Raw genomic sequence first — 24,877 nt, 5'->3', positions numbered from 1 at the left:
AAAAAATGTCAACCTTCAAATAATCATGTACGGTTATGCACTCAATACTTGGTCGGGAATCCTTTGGCAGAAATGACTGCTTCAATGCGGCGTGGCATGGAGGCAATCAGCCTGTGGCACTGCTGAGGTCTTATGGAGGCCCAGGATGCTTCGATAGCGGCCTTTAGCTCATCCAGAGTGTTGGGTCTTGAGTCTCTCAACGTTCTCTTCACAATATCCCACAGATTATCTATGGGGTTCAGGTCAGGAGAGTTGGCAGGCCAATTGAACACAGTGATACCATGGTCAGTAAACCATTTACCAGTGGTTTTGGCATTGTGAGCAGGTGCCAGGTCATGCTGAAAAATGAAATCTTCATCTCCATAAAGCTTTTCAGCAGATGGAAGCATGAAGTGCTCCAAGATCTCCTGATAGCTAGCTGCGTTGACCCTGCCCTTGATAAAACACAGTGGACCAACACCAACAGCTGACACGGCACCCCAGACCATCACTGACTGTGGGTACTTGACACTGGACTTCTGGCATTTTGGCATTTCCTTCTCCCCAGTCTTCCTCCAGACTCTGGCACCTTGATTTCTGAATGACATGCAGAATTTGCTTTCATCTGAAAAAAGTACTTTGGACCACTGAGCAACAGTCCAGTGCTGCTTCTCTGTAGCCCAGGTCAGGCGCTTCTGCCGCTGTTTCTGGTTCAAAAGTGGCTTGACCTGGGAAATGCGGCACCTGTAGCCCATTTCCTGCACACGCCTGTGCACGGTGGCTCTGGATGTTTCTACTCCAGACTCAGTCCACTGCTTCCGCAGGTCCCCCAAGGTCTGGAATCGGCCCTTCTCCACAATCTTCCTCAGGGTCCGGTCACCTCTTCTCGTTGTGCAGCGTTTTCTGCCACACTTTTTCCTTCCCACAGACTTCCCACTGAGGTGCCTTGATACAGCACTCTGGGAACAGCCTATTCATTCAGAAATTTCTTTCTGTGTCTTACCCTCTTGCTTGAGGGTGTCAATGGTGGCCTTCTGGACAGCAGTCAGGTCAGCAGTCTTACCCATGATTGGGGTTTTGAGTGATGAACCAGGCTGGGAGTTTTAAAGGCCTCATGAATCTTTTGCAGGTGTTTAGAGTTAACTCGTTGATTCAGATGATTAGGTTCATAGCTCGTTTAGAGACCCTTTTAATGATATGCTAATTTTGTGAGATAGGAATTTTGGGTTTTCATGAGCTGTATGCCAAAATCATCCGTATTAAGACAATAAAAGGCCTGAAATATTTCAGTTAGTATGCAATGAATCTAAAATATATGAATGTTACATTTTCATCTTTACATTATGGAAAATAATTAACTTTATCACAATATGCTAATATTTTGAGAAGGACCTGTATATGGATTACAAATGGCTTCCTTCATAGGGCTGCTGAACTTCACCTGAAAGATGGGGTCAGCTGCTCTTCAACATCAAAAGGTTTGAGGTACTTCGGGCTCTTTGGACATCTTTCGGGCAAGTCCAACTTGGAGGGACTAGTGATCCCTTCTGGCCTGAGAACGCCTTTTGAAATGAGCTGCAGAGTGTTGCGGATGGATGGATGGATGGATGGATGCTCCCACTATAAATATTTTGTTTGTGGTTGTTTTAAAATAATGAGATAATATCTCATTATACAAAGGGGAGTAAATATTTATCTGTCAATTAAACTGAATGAAGGGATTTTTTACACCATGGTCATCTTGTTAAGCCCCCCCTCCAAGTGATTTTTTTGTTATAATGAGAAAATGAAATTTGTTGTTATGTGGTAATGAAAAAAAGCTGACAGTTATTTTTGGCTTACAGACAATTAAAACATAGTCTTTTTACTCACAAATTTTGTCAAAATAAATTAATTTATTTATGTATTTAATCATCCTTTCATTTCTCCTGTTCAGTACATTCTATACTCTCTTCATTAAAGACTTATTCACAAGCCTGTCAACACTGCTTCCACTGCATCTTTCCGTCACCTAGCAGCTTTTTTGGGAAGCTGACTCCTTCGTATCCAGAATTAAAAAATCTTCCTTTTACTCTTCCCTCACGTGTTTAGAACAAACAACTGCAATATAAGTACTGTCATGACATAAAACATAATTGATATAGGGTAGCCAAGGGTTTTTGTTTCAGTGAGGGATGTCTACCTTGGTTGAAACATTTTAAAAAGTGTAGTTTTCAGGTGTTATCTATTACAAAAGTGTGATGTGTGATTGTGTGTCCATGTTGAAATGCGTTACTTTCACTGTTAATGTGTAAAAACCAGCTCTTTTTAGGAAATGTTTTTTTTCTCCCACCTGTCCATTTAGGATATTTTTTTTCTGTCTAAATATCGGATCCCAGGTAGAGTTTACCTTAAATTTTTTTATCAGCATTTCTACACAATGATGCTCTAAAATGTATTGCCAGTTATAATACACATTCAGTATTAAATGAAATTGTATTCTTTTAAAACCACACATTGATGCTACACAGTTTTCAAGACTCATGCCCTACGTGAACAAATTATTTCTGCTAATTAAGATTTAGGCTTGTGGTGACCTCTGTTGAGTCTTTTGACACCACAGTGTAAGTGATCCTCATTGATTTTATTTACTCATTTCTTTTTAATTGGGTGGATTGAGTTCTCATGTAACTGAAGCTCCACACAATTCCCCAGCCCATGAGTATTTTCACCCTCGAAGAAGTGATACCACTGAGATTATAAAGATCAACACCATGTCAGTTGTTTTGCTAAAATAACAGACAGATCTCGCAAGAAAGTTTGTTCACATTCAGCTTTCCTTCACAGTGGATCACTTGAGATGTATGGTGTCCTTGCCTTCTCTCTGACACATAAAAATCTCCACTTTTATTATTTAAAATCTCTTAACATTCACTTGCTTTTACTAAACTGAGATTTCCAGTGTTTTATGATTTGTTGAGATAAAAAATATTGCATCTCATTGCTAAACCATGGGCATTTAATGGACCCAGGCACTCAAAATTACTAAACACTAAGCATGATGGTCTCTGTAGCAGACATGTCAGGAACAAAGAGGCTTGTAAGTGGATTTTTGCCTGTCAGTGAGCTAAATACTGGATGAGTCAGCCGAGTGGAAGTGATCTCCATTTCTTAGGCATCATCAAGAATGAATATCATTTTCTTCTTATTCATCCTGGCTGTACAGAATCTGAAAAGATGCTTTCCAAATCCCGAGCATTAAAGCTCTCACTGGTCAAATTATGCTGTGCTACCACGATTGCTGATTATTTATGTGTTTTTATTTTTATTTTTATCTAATGTTATCTCAGGAACACACTAGATTTTGCCTTTGTTAGATTTTTGGTTTGAATTTTATTAATTTACAAAAGTGCTTCTTCAATGCTTAAACAAGTGTCTTTAATGAGTTCTGTCACATCACAAAAAAAAAAAATCTATCCATTTTTGTGAATGTTTGAGCTATAATTTTCCAAGCTCCAACGTGATAAAATTAACCAGATGCCGCTGCTGAAGTTTGAATTGTATGGGGGAATGTCAGATGTTCCTCATCAACCTCAAAATCAAATAGGTCTGCTTTGTGTTTAAAATATTTAAAATGACAGCTGCCGTACTAAGGCCTAGATAATATAGCCTAGTCCGGTCTACCAGCCCACTAAGTACGCAAGGGATCTCTGCAGATATCCAAGGGCAGCCCAGATTCTTGTGAAGGCATGACCTGTGCTTGCCGGGAGGGACAATAATAACCTTAGTCAGATAAAGATAACAAAGGGTAAGATCATTAGCAGAAGAAGAAAAAGACCAACAAAGCTTGTTTTAAAGAAATACAGTTAGGAGGGATCTGTTGTTTATCAGGTGTGGATAATTTATCTCTTAGATACAAAAAAAAATACCAAAACTATACTAATATCCTGGTCACTAATCCCTTTTTTTTAATTTTCTTCTCCTCTTTGAGTAGACTGGTTTTATTAGCTGTACATTATAGCTAATTTGTTTCTGATCTACTTTGTAAATATTTGAGTACCACTAAAGGTAACCCAAGTACCTCTAGTGAGTTTGAACACCATAGAACTAGAAGACTGACAAGCACAGGAAAGATAGACAAGCAGAGAAGAGTTCATGTGGATCAATTCACACAGTTTTTTATGTGAGTTAAAGTAATACAGTCGTATACATCTGCAATCTAGCAGAAGTGAAAAGAAAAATCCAATAGAGAATTATTTGATGGTGCTGCAGCTACAGTTGAGTGTGTGAAAAAACTCCCCAAAGACAGATATAATAGGTGGATGGGGAGACTTCAGCTGTTGATTCACACTACAAAAGGTATTAATATATTACTGGAAACTTGGTGTCTCTTAGCATAATAGTTTTGGTAGTTCAAGAGAGAACTGTTTAAGTTGTATTGAAATATTCAGGTTAGTGAAATATCAGCATGTGCTACGTTTTCTTAGATATCTTCAGAACTGATTGAAAAACCTGAAGAAAGCACATTTTTATCTTGTGAAAAAATTCAACTTTAGAAATGTGCAGAAAAGAATTTTTTTACATAATAGTCTGAGTGCAGTAATTTATCTGCACTTGAGCAATTTGTCCTATTTTTATTTATCTGTAACAGCTGCATAAAGCTAATAAAAATGGACTTTCTCCTCTGTTTCCAGGGGATTTGTAGCAATTTAGAATTTGATTGTATCTATTTTAATGTTATCCTCTCACTGATTTCACCCAAGTGCAAATTTGGGCCACCAACTGTTTATCTTGAGGCAATCTTTTAGTAATTTCTTGTAAAGCCAGACTCCACAGTAGCAATGTGGGTACATTTTGGCTTTAACCCAAATGCAGAAGTAGAGCCCAACAACTAGGAGGAGGCAGTATGTGGAATTGGATCCAGCATTCTGTCCAATTCTACAAACTTGGAAAGACTTCTCTAACCAGTGATGCAAGGGGTTATTCAAGCCATATCTCAGTGAAATCTGGTGGCAAAGTTCTAAAAATGTGCAGAGAATTTTATTTTTGTCTAACAGAATGTGTCCTTATGAGTTTTAGATGATTTTTATTAAAATACTCTAAGGCATATAAAAATACAAATGTTTAATGTTTGTGCTAGTCAGACTAACCACTAACATAAATGGCCTAATTTGGAGCTTTCTCATAATGTGGTTGTATTGCAACCATATGATGTGTTTGACATATTTCATGTTTGCCCTAATTTATGCCTGTTTTCATGTTTTGGGTCCTTGAAAGAAAGGTCAGTAGGCTTTGTCATCTGTAGGGGCAAAAATTAATCCAGGGCTTTATCCCTGTTAGTCTCTCAGGAACATTCATACAGTAAAGAATGCTTTAAAATAATCAGCTGGTTTCTGTTATTTGATGTTTGTCAAGCTATCACCCTCTAACACAGCTAGAATAATAAGAAAATATAATAAAAAAACATATCTTTGTTCTTATTTCAGGCACATGTGATTTCTAAGCAGCTGCTCACAAGCGTTTATGTGCTAGGGATATGTTAGGCAAACAAGAAGAAATAAAAGTGACAGCAGGGCAGGGTACATATCAAAGAGCCTTACTGTTGCATTTACTTTAGATGATATAATCACTGAGCAGTCGGTTTTGTGTATTTTTTTTCTCTCAGCTTGTCAAAATAGCAAAAAAACAGACAAGGTATATATATCCCCCAGCAGGTACTGTGGCTCAGTGTCTTCTTGCTGACACAAGGATACTATAATCTTCAGATTTAAAACAAAAATGCAATAGTTCTGTTTGAGGTTTCTGAGCTGGTGTTCACCGGCCTGTTTTATTAACTTTCTTAAAACAATGTTGCAGTTTTCACTCAAAATATTTGGTGTGCACCTCAATAAATGTTAACATCATGGAAAAGTTAATTTATTTTATTTATTCAATAAAAACGTTTAACTCATATTAATTTCACATACATCTATTATTAAGTCATTTATTGTTTTAAATTTGATGATTGTAGCTTACAGCTAATAAAAACTCCAAATTTAGTTTAGTTCGTTTAGTATAATACTTCAGACTAATTAATAAGTGGAATGGAAACATATCTCTATGCATTTGCACTCAAAATTTGCATGCACTGATTTTGCATGAATTATTTATTCAATGCAGCATGACATGGAGATAATCTGCCTAAAGCTGCTGTGGTGTTAAGAAAGCCTAGTTTGCTTTAATGGGGGGTTTCAGCACGTCTGCATTATTGGGTCTGGTGTCTCTCATCTTCATCTTGACAATACTTTATAGATTCTCTTTGGGGGTTACAGCAGGCCAGTTTAGAGACCAATCAAGGAGTGTAGCATCATGATTAATAAAGTAGGTACTTTGCCACGTTGCCAAGGTCCTGCTGGAAAACAAATGGTACCTCTACATAAGGCTTGTCAGAAGAGGGAGCTGTTGTAACTTTGGACTTGAACCAACATAAGCAGATGACATGTCTTCCGAAATCACCACCGACTGTGGAAACTTTACACTTATCCTCAAGCAACCTGGATCCTGGGGCTCTCCGTGCTTCGTTCGTACTCTGGGACCTTGGTTAACAAATACAATGCAAAATTAACTTTCATCTGAAAAGAATAGTATTGACCACTGAGTAGCAGTCCATTTCTGCTGCTCCTTTGTGCTCTTTTTTCAGTTGTGGATTAACACAAGGAATGTGAAATTTGTAGCACATATTGTGCATCAGTATGTGGTGGCTCTTAAAGCACTGACTCCAACCACAGTCCATGCCTTGTGAATCTACTCCAAACTCTTTTGCGGTTATCTCTGATCCATGTGCACCTTTTTCTACATAATTGTTTCCTTCCACTCAACTTTTCATTGATTATGGTGGGATACAGCAGTCAGTGAATAACCAGCTTCTTTAGCCATAATGTTTTTGGTTTAACCTCCTTGTGGAAGGTGTCATTTACTTACTGACCTATATTTAACTTATTTATTAAAACAAATAGTATTGTGGATTAAGTGTAAGTGGTTGGTGTGTCCCCGAGACTTTTTCTGTGAAACTTGTCTGCTACATAATCATTACAGAGATTTTATTTACACTAAATTCTGCAGATTCTGCTATCTGGAGTTTTCAGCTGTTTCTGTGAGCAAATGTATATCAGAGACATTAAAGTAGCTACCTATGTTACTGTCTGAACTTTTATTTATGCTTATCATGGAATTTTCTTTTTTTTCCCATAGAAGGTATTTATTTTATTTTTGAACAATAATGACCTCATGCCAATATAAGTGTTTCGTGAGTAACACCAAACACTTGGCTAAAGATTGGAATCAGACAAATTTGAGTTGATGAGCTCTGATCAGTGATCGGCTATTTCCCATGATACCTGTTGGTTTGCGATGAAAAAAAATCAGACAGAATCCAGCAATTGTGGAGCTCTGACTTTTTTTTTTTTTATGCCGTTCTTCAAACATCTCATTCCAGTTCACAGCATGACATACATTCCAACAACAGGACGGAGAGCCTCTCCCCTGATCTAACACACCTGGCGTTTAAAGCATTGGCTCCTACCTGGACTAATTAAGGGGTGGAGTCAACAATTACATTTCCAGATAGAAAAACATTTGTACTAAACTATACTCCTAGAAAAATATTTACATAATTACAACTAACAACTTCAAAACTAAAACAATCTGGGCCCAATCAAAATCCAGAAAACATCTCCCCTCTCTCTCAAACAATGGATTTTCCCAGTGAGGCTGATTGAAAACACCAGGTCCTTGTCAGCACTGCTCATGGGCACGCTTCCATGGCAACACAAGACCAAGTGACCTCAAAGAGAAGAGATAATGATTAAAACAAAATATTAAATAAAGCAAATAACTTCCTCCCAACAAAGCAATACATTTACCAACTAAATAAGAATATTAGAAGTACAAAAAAAAACAGCACCTGTTAGGGAGGGGGTAAATCCCTCAAAATACCCTTTTTGGAATTGAATAAAAATCATATATTGGTAAGAGATACATGCTTTGACGCATCAATAATTAATTATGCTTATTTGTGTTGGATTAAAAACTACTACCGCTATCAAGGAGTTTGTAGCACTTTATTTCTGTTATATGTTTTACAGTTTTTATAATAAACATCTGCAGCTATAGGTTTCGGCAGGTCAGCATTAAAAGAAACTTGGAATTCAGTTGCAGCCAAGAAAAGTTCAACTAGTGATTCTTTACTTGTTGGAATTAACAGTTTTTTTTGTTGGTGTTGAGTTCAAGATTATTCTTGACTCCCTAAATTGTTCTTCAAGTACCGTTCAACACTAAACGACTTTTAAATAAGCTGAATTTCACATCCCCATGGTGTTTTTAATGGTGCTTGGCTTAGTGTTGAGTGAACTTACTGATCTATGTGAGCTCCAGTCCAAGTACAGATTTTTCTGAAGTTGCTGCTACATACTACCTGAAGCACATTATGTTGCGTTAAGTGTCTCATTGTGCCCATTTAGTATCTCACTATTTGTCGGTGTTTGTGTTATTTAGTTTAAGCATCTCAAAAACTGTGTTAAAACACTAAGAGCACCTCATTTTTCAATTTTGTTTAATTAAAACTGCAGATTCTTGTTTATTTTTATGTGGAGAAAAACAACTTAACTTCAACCACTGTTTTATAGTACTTGACATATGTCATGATCAATTTCCGCATGAGGAAAACACAGCACAATTGACTTTGAAGTACACATTTGTCTCTGGCAATTTGTGAAAAGAGGCATGAACTTCTCGTGTTGAACACAGTGTTTTTATGGAGATCTTTTTCCCCTTTGCGCTGACAGATGGTGAAAGTTATTCTTTCCATTTTCATCAACTTTAAATTATTGTCCAGACTTTTATTTATGGGCACTGGGCAGCAATTTTTCTGCACTGTCGTCATCATTTAAAGTACAGATGAATTATCCCTCAGCTGCTGCAGATCAGCACCATAAGGCTAACTGCCACAGTGCCCAAAATGATAAATGATCACCGAAATATATTAGAGAATACAAATTCCCAAATTACCTCAAAATCAAATCACTGCTTCATTTAAAACTAAGCTGTTAAAGATGAAAACGACCTTCTTGGTTTGCTTTACCTTGAAGAAGTAAGTATAAGTAACTAGAAATAAAGAAAAAGCCTACTTGTGTCACATACCAGGGGCTGGGATTCATCTATAAATCTTAAAACTGGGTCCCACATGATGAATGTGATCACCCTTTAAGCCTGACTGGACCATTTTTGAATTGAATTTACACACTTAACTTGACATTTTTGTCTTCCCTTTGACTCCAGACCAGTCATGCACAATCCAGTACAATGAAATGTGTTTGCATATGTGTGTTTTGTTTTATTTTTCCTCGGGTCAGCCAGGCTTATGTGGTATAAAGCAGTCAGATAATTTACAATATTGAAACTAAGAGTGATGCCAGTGACATCCAGTGAACCTGAAGAGAGATCATTGTTAACACGATTGTCTCAGTAAACAGATTCTTACAATCAGGGGACCAAAAGTCCAAAGGGAGCTTTCCTCTTCACTATCCATCAAAATATAATTTTATCTTGGTCATAGATCATAAAAAACTTTAATATGCCTCAGTGAGTACATGTCAGAGAAATATGAACTGGAGTTAAGATAGGTCAAAACAAATTTTGTCCATAGTCAGTTTTTTAAAAATGCTGTGTTTTGAAGTGGTAAAAAGCTAGAGAGCTCATTTGTTATATTAATCCTCTGGATTAATATACTTCTTTTTGGCAGAGTAATATTTAGTGATCACTACTGTACTGTGCATCACATCCAAAATAATTTGGTATAAGTGCAATGAATAAAAACAAAAGGAGTTAAATTCTTTAAGCAAAATGGAATACAGAGTTTGAGCAAGAATTGGTCAGTTTAGAAATTCAGTTTGTACTTAGGATTGTCTTAGGATTGTTCTTTGTTTTTTTTTTTTTTTGTATGTTTGGAGTAAAGCTGACATTTAATAAATGAATAACTTGTTTCTCACAGTTAGCCCTTTGAGTGTTTTGAGGATAGCTGTTCAAGAGAGAAGAGGATAGGATCTAAACATGTTGGTAGAGAGTTCAGTGTGTTTGACTGTTTGACTACAAAGTGATCTGATAGGTAACACTTTAGCATCACAACAAATTGGTCTCTGGTTTGAATAGGAACTGTACAAGTGTTCCTTAGTAAAGCTTGCATGTTCTCTTTTGTTTAGATTGCTAAAGTGGGCATACAGACAGAGGTCTAAAGAACAACAAGGCACCTGAGTCAGATGAGATTCCAGCTGAGATGCTAAAGGTGTGCAGAGCAGAGTCCTTAGGTTCCCGATTCACACCTTACTTGTCAAAATGTGAGAAAAGGAAGAATGGCTTCCAGAGCTAAGGGATGCCTTGTTATGGCCCTTTTTCACTAGTCCCTACTCAGCGTGGTTTGGCACGGCTCTACTCACTTTTTAGGCTTTTCCATTAGTGACGGTTACATGGAACCGTTACTATTTTTAGTACCTGGTTGGATGCAGTTCCAGCTGTGCTGAGTCGTGCTGAAAATGCGATGTCAGCAGACTATCTGTCATGGATTGGGTAGGGGACAGCCTCACTAGGCACAGCTAACATATTATAATAACTAATATCTTCAACCGTAAAATCGTTGTATGCTGGACTTATTGTGTATTTGACTACTATGGCAAGCAAGCATTAGGTAGCGTTAGTCTATCCTCACACATCCTCTAGCTTGTACCCTTCAGTTTTACCACTCCATGCCTTCCCTTTCTCTCCTCTAGTTATCCAGAGTGCTTCATCTTGCCACCCAGTCTTCACTGGCTCTCTTTATTCACTCTGAGTCTGACAACAGCCATAGACTGAGCAGCAGTCTATGGCTGTTGTCTTTGTGCCACTAGAAATCCTGTGCCTTTTTCCGACGGTGGGGCCGCCTTGTTACTGATGATCCTAGCCACATTAAGATGGTACTCAATCATAATGTAAAATGAACCAAACCATGTAGAGTAGAGCTGACCCGAGCAGAGTAGGGACCAGTGGAAAAGGGCCATTTGAGGCAGGGTGTGGTAATGTGTGGTAATGAAAGCATTTACATGGTCAGCAACAATACTGAAGTAGGCTGTGATGTTAAAAGGTCTTCTCCCAGCTATTTATTTAACTACATAACAACAAAATGCACCATATTAAAAACATTTTTATCACACTTTGAATATGATGATGAAAATGGTCATCCTGACAATATCTTACAAGTGGCATGTGAAGAAAAAACTTATGTTGTCAGCACAGTAAGATGTATGGAGGGATTTTTTTCATTACCATCCATACAAAACATGTTTTACTTTCCTTTATTTGTTTTGTTGGAAATATTTCAAATTGTTGTGCTGCCAAGTTTTGTGGGAACAGAAAAGACTAGTGTGAACATACATGAACCAATACGCCACATCTCCTGATGATGACGCACCCCTCCCCTTCCAGTGTTGAGTCCAGTTTTAGCTCAAAGATGCCCCTCAAATCCATGCTATAAACATACTTATTAGACTTTAACAGTCTGTCATGTTGCCAATAAAATGAACCTTAAGTAGGAAAGGACAATGGGTCAAGAGAGCCACATTAGAAAGGGAAAAAGCTAGGTTATCCTAGTAAATTTGCTTACAATTGCTTGATCAAGTCATTTTACAAGAAACAAAGAACCATAATCATTAGATCATAATATCAATTAATTGTAATTGTAGATCATAATAATCATCAGATTATTCCTGTTAGATTTACAGTTATAAGGGACAGAGTTTAGGTGTATGCTCTGAATACCAACGTTGTTCTGGTAGACAGCATGCTGTATGTTTTCATTAGCAAGCATTAAAAAAGGGATTAAATAACATAATAATAAATCTTTTAACATAAAGATAGCAGGAAAAATTAATTTCTCTGCTAAATTCCTGCAAAATGGTCATCTCACTTGTACTAATCTATGTCAGCAGAAGATGGCTCAGAAGGTCAGCTGCTCAGTCAGCTCAGTCCCCCAGTATTGTGACTCACAAACCCACTCAAGTATCCAGATAGCAGCATTAACATCCTCTTACTTGCTCTCAGTCAGTTCTTGCGGTATCCTGCCTCTGGTTTGCCTCACAAATACACAAAATATTGTGAGAGAAGGCCTCTTTTTACAATGTTTAGATGGTACTAATAGTGACAAAAAGTGTGCCTGTAAAATATTCCCTACACCAAATATACTAGTAGCACCAGTCTAAACCTTTGACACAATACAGGTTGAATTCATGCATTCATGTATTTTATGCCAAATTGGGACCCTACCATCCAAATATCACATCTTAAATTAAAACTTATCAAACCAGACAATATTGTCCAATCTGTTATAATATAATAAATATAATATATATTTTTAGCGAGCCTGTGTGAATTGTTCTCTCTTGTTCTTAGCTGACAGGAGTCGCACCCCATATGGTCTGCTGCTGTAACACATCTGCTAGACCAGCAGATGACTACACTAGGTGCCAAATGTTAAAAAAGTTGAAGGTTTTATTGTAGCCTAAATGTCATGTACACATTGTAGGGAAATAGTGCATCAATTCAAGTTACTCATATCATTCATGTTATTCAAGTTACAAAAAAGAACAACCTCCACAACATTCATACAATCCTTAGATCACTGGGAACACTATGCTCCAGTTCTCTCAGTCTTATTATGGGAACCCTTCTTTACATTATATCTTATTAAATACATTAGTAAATACACAGTGGTTATAAGCTTTATTAGTTTTATTTAGTAGTATGCAAAAAATTATATTATTTAAAAAATAAGACTCCGATTGAACAGAGTGACAAGATTTCATAACTCAATGGCTGTAAACTAACTACTTCGTAGCTCAGAAGATATGAACATGCAGGAATTATGTTAAAAATGCTAGCTCATGAGAGGCTAAAAGAGATCCATAAATGGTTTTGACAGTAATGAAAAGCTGTAATTTGTCAGGCTAGAAGGATGGGCACAACGGACACTGCCTCAAAACCTGGCACTAAAGTTCAGTTGACCAGTCACAGAAATAGATTACACCAACAGACATCTAATAAGCCAGGATGCTCAGATTTCTGTGCTTCGTGTCATTTTAAGTTTAATCAATGGGTCCCTCTGTTTGTAATCTTACTTTGTCAGTTTGCCTTAACAGACTCTGTTGGAATCTATGCAGCAGCATAGCATTCAAGCATTGTAGCATTCAGGAAATAAAAACCACTGGAAATCCTCCCTCAAAGCCCTTCAAATGACAAACTCATACTTGCAATCCATCAAATATTCATTAAAGATATATGAAAAATAGGTTGTCAGAACCCCACTGTGAATATCATTTAGGTCTCTGAGTCATTTTTGGAAAGAGGACCAGAATTGCTGCCAATTTTCCCTTTACTCTCTATGAAATCCACAATGGCCTTTATTCCAAAAGCATTAGAGTCCTGCTCTGCTAAACGCAGGCAGCTAAAGACCTTGGAGGATTTGTGCCGGCCCCCTGTAGTGACCTCCAGCAAGCTTCTGATAAAAGTTTAACCAAGCATCAAGGTGCATTTGAGACTCAAACGTAAACAAACACGATCGCTATTCAAAAGCACAGGCAGAGCAAATCAGTGGGTCTATCTTTGGCTTTGCCCACGGGTACACTTTAAAAGAATTAGCCTGACTCACAGAAACAAACATACGGAGAAGTATGTGGGGTTAAAAAACTAAATTGAATGTTTATTTATATCTGACATGAAATTAAAGCTTCAGTTAGGTTTGCTAAAAGTATAAAATGCCAGATGGTTCTTGACAATGTTTTTGTGGTTATATATAACACTAAATGGATGGTAATTTAGCAAATAAGAAGATATTTTAACCCAGAGGCATGTAGAATAAGACTTTTGTCAACAGATTTTAGCATCATGATAACAACATGATTATAAAAGTTTTTAACACTCTTTGCATTATTCTTCCAGCTCATAAAAGATTATTCTCCCAGATTTCAGATGCTGTTTATGACCTATAAAGAGATTATCTTTTAGCTTGATATGTTCCTAAAGCACACAGACTACCAAACCTAATAGTCAATCAGTACATCTGAGTCAAAGTAGAAAATTAAACTTTGCAAAATCTGAAAAAGCTGAACCAAATAGAGTATTTGTAGACATATGTTGCACATCAGGAAAATTAACATAAAAAATATGAATGACTGCAATTTTTTTGTTATCAAATTACATAATTTACAGCATCTTTCAGGCATTAGTCTCCTGTCTCTGTTTAGTATATGGCATTTACCCTCCTAAAGAGTTCCCCCAGAGTACATAAAACCTAATTACTTAGACCAAAACCCTAATTCTGTTATGATTTGGGGGTGTTTGGTTTTTCCTCTTATATTTCCCACAGTTGACTTTTAGAACCTGCTTCTGTTTATTGTTTTAGAGGTGGTGCTATGTTTTGGTTTCTTCTGATTGTTGTATTCTGTTCATATTGCTTTCTGGATTATGTTCTGTTATTGGTGTTTCTTAGGTTTGATTATGTCCGGGCAGTATTTAGTTCCTGCTATGCTTTGTTTTCACTCTTTGTCTCTGTTAAGCAATCAGCTTCATTTGGCCCACCTGCACTATGTTAATCAGTTTTGTTTTTCACCTGTGTCTTGCCATTAATATTTACCTTCATACTGTTCATTCTTCACGGAAACATCATCTCTATTCATGTCATGTCCTTCGCTCATGCTAAGCCTGTCTTGCCTGCCTGTCCATGCCTGTTTTTGCCACCACCTGCTGAAGTGAGTTTTATTTATTAAATCAATTACTCACCACTAGTGATGTCAAAATGAGGCTTTTTGAAGCATAGAATCATTTGAACCATTGTTTCATAAAGTGGTTCACTACCCGAAGGTTCATTCAATTCCCTTGGGTGACATTTACTGGCAGTAGTGATTGTTGCACCAAATGAAGCCCTGCAAATGTGATGCACCTCTTGTGTAAATAATAGCACTTATGCATGTATATATGCGTGTTGTACATATGTGTTTTTAGTAACCCATTAAAGATTCTGAGTAATTAACTCGTGAAAAAATAACAATTTAAAAACAATGTGAACTGTAGGGGATTACAGATGAAAAATAGCCATTAGGCAAATTCTGGCTTCTTAAACTTGAATTGTCATTTGTTTTATGAAATTCCACTGTCCCATTTTAAATAAATGACTAAAAAATAAATAAATAAATGAAGTGAAAATTTTTGATTTGTCATTCTTATCCATCCAAGACTTGTACAGGTCTAGGGTCAGGAAAAGAGCTGCAAAAATCTCTGCAGACCCCGCACACCCTGCACATAAACTGTTCAGAGTTTTACCCTCAGGCCGTCGATACAGAGCACTGTTTACTAAAAGCAGCCGCCACAGAGACAGTTTCTTCCCCCAGGCTGTTTCTCTGATGAACATTTAATAGAGTACCAAAGTCGTAATTCCACTTTGTATATGAGTACATTGTATATATGTATTTAAGGACATAAAGATATATGCAGAATATATCTTATAAAGGAAAAACAAAAATGGAAACCCAGAGAGCAAAGTGTACCAGAGTCAAATTCCTTGTTTGTTGTACAGGTCCTTCTCAAAATATTAGCATATTGTGATAAAGTTCATTATTTTCCATAATGTCATGATGAAAATTTAACATTCATATATTTTAGATTCATTGCACACTAACTGAAATATTTCAGGTCTTTTATTGTCTTAATACGGATGATTTTGGCATACATCTCATGAAAACTCAAAATTCCTATCTCACAAAATTAGCATATCATTAAAAGGGTCTCTAAACGAGCTATGAACCTAATCATCTGAATCAACGAGTTAACTCTAAACACCTGCCGACCTGACTGCTGTCCAGAAGGCCACTATTGACACCCTCAAGTAAGAGGGTAAGACACAGAAAGAAATTTCTGAACGAATAGGCTGTTCCCAGAGTGCTGTATCAAGGCACCTCAGTGGGAAGTCTGTGGGAAGGAAAAAGAGTGGCAGAAAACGCTGCACAACGAGAAGAGGTGACCGGACCTTGAGGAAGATTGTGGAGAAGGGCCGATTCCAGACCTTGGGGGACCTGCGGAAGCAGTGGACTGAGTCTGGAGTAGAAACATCCGGAGCCACCGTGCACAGGCGTGTGCAGGAAATGGGCTACAGGTGCCACATTCCCCAGGTCAAGCCACTTTTGAACCAGAAACAGCGGCAGAAGCGCCTGACCTGGGCTACAGAGAAGCAGCACTGGACTGTTGCTCAGTGGCCCAAAGTACTTTTTTTGGATGAAAGCAAATTCTGCATGTCATTCGGAAATAAAGGTGCCAGAGTCTGGAGGAAGACTGGGGAGAAGGAAATGCCAAAATGCCAGAAGTCCAGTGTCAAGTACCCACAGTCAGTGATGGTCTGGGGTGCCGTGTCAGCTGCTGGTGTTGGTCCACTGTGTTTTATCAAGGGCAGGGTCAATGCAGCTAGCTATCAGGAGATTTTGGAGCACTTCATGCTTCCATCTGCTGAAAAGCTTTATGGAGATGAAGATTTCATTTTTCAGCACGACCTGGCACTTGCTCACAGTGCCAAAACCACTGGTAAATTGTTTACTGACCATGGTATCACTGTGCTCAATTGGCCTGCCAACTCTCCTGACCTGAACCCCATAGAGAATCTGTGGGATATTGTGAAGAGAACGTTGAGAGACTCAAGACCCAACACTCTGGATGAGCTAAAGGCCGCTATTGAAGCATCCTGGGCCTCCATAAGACCTCAGCAGTGCCACAGGGTGATTGCCTCCATGCCACGCCGCATTGAAGCAGTCATTTCTGCCAAAGGATTCCCGACCAAGTATTGAGTCATAACTGTACATGATTATTTGAAGGTTGACGTTTTTTGTATTAAAAACACTTTTCTTTTATTGGTCGGATGAAATATGCTAATTTTGTGAGATAGGAATTTTGGGTTTTCATGAGCTGTATGCCACAATCATCCGTATTAAGACAATAAAGGACCTGAAATATTTCAGTTAGTGTGCAATGAATCTAAAATATATGAATGTTAAATTTTCATCATGACATTATGGAAAATAATGAACTTTATCACAATATGCTAATATTTTGAGAAGGACCTGTATATACGAACCTGGCAATAAAGCTGATTCTGATATTTCCTTTGGGAGTGTGCTCGATGTACTGAGTGTATTTGGACATTGTGCTTGGTGTAATAAAGAGGGTGCTTGTGTTACCTCAGCTGTTTTTATTCAAGAAAAGTAATTTCTGCACAGTAGAAGGGCTCAAACGGGTTTTTTTTAAAGACAATTTATCCAGCTTTGGAAAATACTTTTTCACAGGGAACAGAGGAGGCTGGTGTGACAAGGAACTGTTTGGCTGGGTGGTCTAGGTTTGGATACAGTGAAAGGCTGGGAGTCCTTCACTATGAAGTCCACAAGAGCTTCATCAAGCTCTTGCTTCCTGGATCCTAAAAACAATAAAGAAAGAAAATAATAAAGACAAGTAACTTCATTTTAACTTACAAATATTTAACTGTCATTCTTTCTAATTCTGCATGTATATCTATGTTATGCTGACCTTGATTGGTGGCACGAGGCTGAGTGTTCTCATGTTTGGCTCTATAATGCCTCAGCATTGATGACTTATTATATTATTATTATTATTATACGTCAGCAGGTGTGGGCAAAGCAAACACTGCACCTGTAAAACCAAGATAACAACCCGTTACCGCACCTCTTGCATAACATGATCCCCTGACTGTAACACTACTGCATAGTATAGGCTATAGGCTTTCTGATAAACACTTTGAATGTACCTTACCTTATTAGTTGGCACCAAATTGAAATATTCCCACACTTGGGAACGCTTCTGGTTGCTCCATGACACCAAAATTCAGAATATCCAAAAACGAGAGCTGTTTGTAACGTATAATACGTGTAGAACGGGGATGTGAACCGGGGCTTGAGCCATCTTAAATACACTGAATCGCGCCAGTTGTTTGAAACTCCGCCAGTCAACTCGAAGCAGTCAGCTGACTCGGTCTGAATGAAGCAGTGAAGTGGTTCACACGTGATCGGTGACGTCACATGAAGCAAGCTCCGGCCCACTGCTTCACCATATCTACGCTGTCAAGTTTGAAGCGTGCTTTGAAGCCTCAGTGTTAGAAGTAATATCACTACTCACCACCTATGCTTCCTGCTCGTCTGCATTCCGAGGTCCTCCGCTACACCAAACCTGACAGAATGTTTCCACCAAACATGGACCTCACGGACGGAAGGCAGGACAGCGCCAGGATCGCTGGGTTAAGCAGCAGATGGAGGAGGCGATTGGACATCTGCCGGCTGATCTGGAGGTACTGCCCCCTCCACTACTGCTGGAGTAGATGGAGCGTGAGGCAGTTCAGCGCCGTGAGAGCTGAGAGGGCCCTTCCCTTCTTCTTCCTCTGCTCCGGCATTCTCCGCCTGCTGCCCTGGTTGCGCACCCTGATCCGACAGCTAAGCCAACGTCTTCCTCCCGCCGCAAGAAACGGCGGCATGGAACAACTTCCGGTCTTTCTGCCGGTGAGGAGGTGGTTCCCATGCCTGCTGACGTGAAGGCTGCAGCGAGTATTCCTGCGTTTTTGTCTGCCACAGTGCTTACTCCCAGGCTTGCTGCAGCTCAGCCCCCGTTATGTCTCCAGAGAAGTGCTTTAGCTCAACCCACGCCATGTTTCCAGAGCAAAGCTGCAGTTTAGCCCATGTCAGGTCTCCAGAGCGCTGCTGCAGTTCAGCCCATATCTGCCTCAATCCCCTCCACACACCACAGAGGACGTCGTAAGAGGGACGCTTGGGCTCCAGTCATCGGGGGTGTGGCCGCCGCCTCGGCTCCAGTCATCGGAGGTCCGGCCGATGCCTCATCTCCTGCTCCTTCTTGGTTTTTTTTTGTGTGGCTTCCTCTCTGAGCTCCTGAGATACTTCTAGAGGTCAGCCAGATGCCTCAGGTCCTGCTCGTGCCACTGATGGTCTCAGTGATGCCTCAGGTCCTTCTCCTGCCACTAGGGGGCGACACGACGCCTCAGGTCCTGCTTCTGCCATTGAGAGCTCCAGCTCCTGGTCTCAAGGGCTTATAGACCACAAACCACCGCCTGATCCTCTTCCTGTGCGGTTCGAGGAGAAACTTGTCCTTGTCCTGGCCTCTGAAACCAGTGACGAAGGGTTTGAAAACGAATTGTGGTCTAGTCCTGTTCCTGGTCTCATAAGCTCTGCTTCAGCCTCCGAGGGTTTGCCATGCTCTGCTTCTGCCTCCGAGGGTTGCCAGGCTCTGCTTCAGCCTGTGAGGGTTCGCCAGGCTCTGCTTCAGCCTCAGAGTTTGTCTAGCACCGTTTCTGTGAGGATCAATGGTGATTGACCTCCACGTCTTCATCGACGGCGGCTCAGACTCCTGCTCAGCCCAGGTCTCTACGTTGCGGGTGCTGACTCCTTCCTGAACTCTGTGCCCGCACGGGGCATTTATTAAATCATTTACTCACCACCTATGGTTCCTGCTCGTCTGCATTCCGGGATCCTCCGCTACACTGAACCTGACAAATTTGGGATATGAGCTTTGCACTTTAACATCTATTGATGTCTAAACAAATATTATGTTAATATTGTGTACAATTTACTAGCAATTCACAGACAAAATGTTGTAAATCCTGTTAATTTGTTATATCCTAAATGTCTGCTTCCCAGTTTTTTGTTTACCTTTATTGTAGATTTTTACTGAAAGAGTAGAAATATGTGACAGCTTAGCAAGTTTTAACTTTGAAATATCTACTTATTTACTTTTTCATTGTGAAGCTGCATTGCAGCATAGCTATTAAATATCTCAACAGAAACATTTACATATTAACTTATTTAATCCAGTTTTAGCGTTATAGATTAAACATTGCCCCTTAAAATCCCTACCTTCTAGTGCATTTTGCTTTAGCTAGAGTTTTCTCCTCGGTATTGATTTTGCTGTCAATCACGCATCTCACTCCAGCTTTTGAGCTTAATATCCTTGCCTGTCAATTGCAACTGAAGGATGGGCAACTTTGTTTCCTTGCTCTCATGAAAGCTACTCTAAAAAATTGGCATAAGGGCAGGACCCCAAAAAATTTTCTTAACCTTGGCTGGTCAGGACAGTCTTAGAACTGTTTTACAATTTAAATCTTTATTCAGTTCTAGCTAACAAACCTCTGTGATTTCATTTGTCAAATGTACAAAAAAGGCCAAACTTTTCGTACTCAATTTTAAGTTGGGTTAGAAAAAGCCAAACAGAACTCCCTGAGAAATACAACAAACAGTCCATCCATGAGGAGCTGGAGACTGTGAAGCAATGACTCAGAGCTCTGGCTGCCTAACAGAAATTATACACTAAGCAGAAGCCTTGAGAATAAAGACGATGGTCTTCATTTAACCATTTAAACTGTACCTCGAGCAAGATGAGAAGAGAACCACCCAAAACTTGGCTTAAACAATAATTTTCTATCTATCTTTCTTTCTGTCTTTCTTTCTTTTTCTTTCTTGTCGCAACAACTTAGTAGTCTTTTGTGGTTTCTTAGGCATTTTCTTTGATTTTTAAATACTTCCAGGCTTTTTTTAAGATACATGTGTTTTGGTGCCCGTTTGGGCTAAATGTGCTTCTCTTGATTGCCCCAGATTTCTGTAAATGTCACTGCATTGAGATACATTGAAGTCGCAACCCTCCCACCTATACTGCTCAGATATGGTAGAGTTTGATGGAGCTTTAACGATGTTTGTAGATAAGACTCACAGTCTCACCGTTTGTAGTTGCTATATTAATAATTCTATTCTGTATTTAATAAAAACAATATTTCAATTTTATTGAAAAACTAAATAATACATAAAAAATTATTTCTAAATATTTTTGCCGCTGTTTTACATCCATAACTCTGCCTGTTGTTTTTAAGCAGTATTTATGAGATGGATGAATGAAGCTGTTTAGTTATTTTCTGTGCAGCTGCACTCATTAACGTGTGCAGATTAAATTGCTGCTTTCTTCATTTAAAGTTTTTCTTCTTTTTTTGTAAATGTATACAATTGTAAATTAAACTGAATTTGAGCTCATTGTTGTACGTATTGTTTTGAACTTGCTCTATCTCCATACCTCGTTCTTGCTCTGTGAGTACTGTTGTGAAGGTACTGGCATGTTCCCACTCATCTTTATAATTGTTGGCTGTCAAGACTCATTGGTAAGGTGGGATTCTTTGTACTCTTCAGAACAATAGACAGATGATAAAACCAACATCTGGCAGTATTGTTGTAGTGCCAAGATAATATAAACAATCTGGCTTGTATAGAAAAGAAGCTGTATATTTTCTGGAAATCTTGTAATATCTCACAATTGACGTGTTCTATGTTCTTTGACAGATGCCATGTTGCTCGTAGCAGACAGACTGGTGGGTCCTTTCAACATTGAAGCAGTTATAGAGCCAATTGATATAAAGATCTCTGAGGCCATTATGACGATGCAGGACAACAGCATGCAAGTGTCAGCAAAGGTACTGTATCCTGAAACGCCCTGTACCTGGTTTCTGATACGCCTATTTTTATTCAGTTATTTAGAATTAATTACTTTTAATGCACTCGCTGGTGTTAAAATACAATAATATGTAACTTACCATGTCCAGTGCCAAACTCTAAGTGCAACTAAATAAATTGTGCATGACTGGATTATATGATTTTATTTAAATTTCCCTATGACAGCAATATACACACCAGTCACTTTGTTAGGTACACCTGTTAAATTGGTTGGTAATACAAAAAGTGAACTACCAAATCACATAGCCCAACTCATTGAATTTAGGAATCAACTCATGGTAAAAACAGCTTGCTAAAGTTCTAACTGTCAGAAGGAAGAAGAAATATAGGTTATTTATGTAACTTTGAATGTGGCATGGATGTTGGTGCAAGAGTATTTCAAGAACTGCTTGTCTACAGGGGTGATCATACATAACCACCTCTCTGCTTAACAGACAATAGTCCAATAAAGGGAAATATCCAGAAAGCAACAGTTATGTGGTACAAAATGCATTGATGGTGAAGGTCATAGGGGAACAGGAAGACTGAAATAATGGAAAGGCAACAGTAGCTCAAATAACCAGTTGTTACAATCAAGGAATATCATCTCTGAATAACAGCAGCAGAATACCACACGAGGCGCCACTCCTTTTAATATGAGTGAATTGCTAAGAACAGGAAACTAAAGCTACAGTTTGCACAGGTTCCCCAAAATTGAAAAAATAATGGATGGAAAAACTTTGCCTGGTCAGATGAGTCTAGATTGCAACACACATTAAATTGTTAGTCAGAATTTTGGATGAACACCATGAAAGCATATATCCATCCTGTCATGTCTCAGCGTTTCAAAATGGTTATGGCATAATGTTGTGTGGGACATTTTCTAGCAACACTTTGGGTCCTTGGGTTAGTACTAACCAACATTATTTAAACATCACAGTCCAACAGAAGCTTGTTGCCGGCCATGTCCATCCCTTGATAACCTCAGTGTACAACTTTTTCAGCAGAATAATGCACTATGTCACAAAGCTCAAACCATCACAAATTGGTTTCTTGAACATGGCAATGAGTTCACTGTACTGCACTGTACTCCACAGTTAAACCAATAAAAGACCTTTGGGATATGGTGGAATAAAAAATCATGGATGTACAGCAAACATCCTACAGCAAAACTGCAACAACTTGGGTGATGCTTTTGTGTTAATATGGGCCAAAATCTTTGAGGATTGTTATCTGACATGGTTTTGAGTCTAAGGCACAATTCAGGCAGTACTGGAGGCAAAAAGGGATACCAGCAAGGTGTGCGTAATGAAGTAGTTGGAGAGTGTAATTGAATAATACTTTATATCCCAGTTATCTTGTTATAGTAAAGAATGATGGAACACCTTTAATGAGCTGCCCAAGATTTTCACAATAAGCTGTTTGTTCTTTTTACATTTAGTGTTCACTTTTGCATCACATTCACATCTGTTCTGTTCTGTTAATGTCCTCAATCAATGTAGTGGCAGATTAAGCTGTTTAATGTGCAACTTAGACACTCTCACTTATAACATTTTCATGACATTCACATGTAGGGCCTTGGGGGTGGGCGCGCTCAATTGGATCAAGAGGGAGTGTATTTTAATAACCTAACCTCTGGTGCCTGCGCTCATCTCTAAGGGTTAAGTTGCATGTAGACATTGAGGGTTCTGGGTGGTGGTGGGCGTGAGGGGGTGGCAGACCCTCTTCCTCACCTGTTTTTCTTATTAAATGCACACTACAACAACACGCATCAACACCACATTTGAGCAGGCGGAGGTAGTTTTAGGGTCTTTTCACACACTCGTTTGCTGTTTGATGTCTGGGGTTGGAGGCCGGGAGAGGGAGCGGGCCTTCTGGTCGGGATCTGGGCTGGGGTTGGGGTTCAGGGGGGGTTGAATCGAGGCGGCGGGCCAGATGGTGGCGTGGAGGGGGTGCAGCGTGTGGGTGGTCACCGGCATTTGGATCTGGCTGAGCGGTGGGGGTGCTTGGAGCGGGGCTGTGTGTGGAGGTTGCCCAACCCACACCTGTGTGGGTGTGGCTTTGTTGGCTTTCCGGTGATGAACCTCACCTGTGGGGGTGTGTCCCTGTGGTGTGGGGAAGGGATTCATGGCATTTGGATTTGGGAGCATGAGTTTGATATCTGTGTCCTGGTTGGGGTTGGCCCTGTGGCGAAATTCATGTAGGGGTTCATTGGTAGGGGAGGCTCATGGGGTTAAAATCGGAATCCATTGGGGGGTTGGGACCATTTCATCCAGTGGCGACTCTGGTTGGCGGGGTAGTTTGGACAATGTAGATCCCTCTTTTGTACATGGCCCCCTCTCTGGAAGAGGATGGGGGTTGTTGGGGTCAGGGCAGGGGGTCAGGGTCCGGGCCGGGATTGCTCAGGTTCGGGCACCAGCCCAGGTTAGCCCAGCCCAGGTTCAGGCGCTTTGGCGGTCTGCCTGTCTCCACCCCTGGAGGGAAAGGTACCACCTCCTGGGTCCGGGGGCTGGTTGCCCCTGTGGGGTATTGGCACCTGGACCTGGGAGTACTGGGAGTATTGAGTATGTATAGAGTGTGAGTGAGTGTACGACGTCCATTGTTGTTTGTCTTTACCTTGGGTGCGTGGGTGTGAGTGTTTATGTGTACGCATGAGGGTGGGAATGTGTGATTGCTACTGTGTGTGCCTGTTTTCTGTGTCAGGTAGGGTCTTGGACTGCCTCCTTTCCTGGATCAGTTTAGACGCCCCATTAAATTTGGGGCCTATTTTCTCCCTGCAACACTACCTGCCGGTGGTTGGTGTCTCTGCCCGCTGGTGTATTTGTGGTTCTCGGTGTCGGGGCTGGGTGCTTTAGTGTGTGCTGGCTTACTCCTGGTGGCTGCTTGCTGGAGCCTAGACCCCTGGTCTCTGTCGTGCCTCGGCTTGGAGAGTAATATGTCCCGGGGTCTCGGGTCTCTGGGTCCATGGCTGGATCTGCACAGGCATAGATGGCTGCCGGCAGGGCCTGTGGGGTCGTCGCTGCAGCTCCCTGGGGCTTCTGCACCGCGGCTGCTGGGTGGTTCCCCTGGGACTCTTCCCTGCTCTTCTCTGGGGGGCTTGTGGTAGTCCTGGTGGTGGTTCTCCTGGGGTTCCCGTGCTCTGGGGGGCCTTTGGATGTCTGTGGCTCTGATCTCCTCCGTATCTGTCCCAAGTCCAGGGGGGCAGGTCTGTGGCTCCTCACACTCACTATAGCATATTTTTATGGAGAAACCTTGTATACACAAGCACGGTCACACTCGGACCCACAGGTGATTACATTCAGGTGTTAACAGATACATAAATGTCTTATATT

The 24,877-nt window shown here is 39.9% G+C and overlaps 1 protein-coding gene across 3 annotated transcripts in view; it reads left to right on the top strand.

Moving 5' to 3' along the window:
* Positions 1-24,877, top strand: part of gpc6a (glypican 6a) — a 225,220-nt gene that overhangs the window by 141,570 nt on the left and 58,773 nt on the right. For all 3 annotated transcript variants that reach the window (XM_047363179.1, XM_047363178.1, XM_047363177.1), the window contains exon 6: positions 21,396-21,526. In XM_047363179.1, the coding sequence (XP_047219135.1) occupies positions 21,396-21,526 (131 nt within the window). The remainder of the gene's footprint in view (positions 1-21,395; positions 21,527-24,877) is intronic.

This window comes from Girardinichthys multiradiatus, chromosome 4 (genome assembly GCF_021462225.1).
Source record: "Girardinichthys multiradiatus isolate DD_20200921_A chromosome 4, DD_fGirMul_XY1, whole genome shotgun sequence".
NCBI classification, from domain to species: domain Eukaryota; kingdom Metazoa; phylum Chordata; class Actinopteri; order Cyprinodontiformes; family Goodeidae; genus Girardinichthys; species Girardinichthys multiradiatus.
The sequence above is the reverse complement of the archived record's forward strand: the minus strand, read 5'-3'. Positions and strand labels throughout refer to the sequence as shown.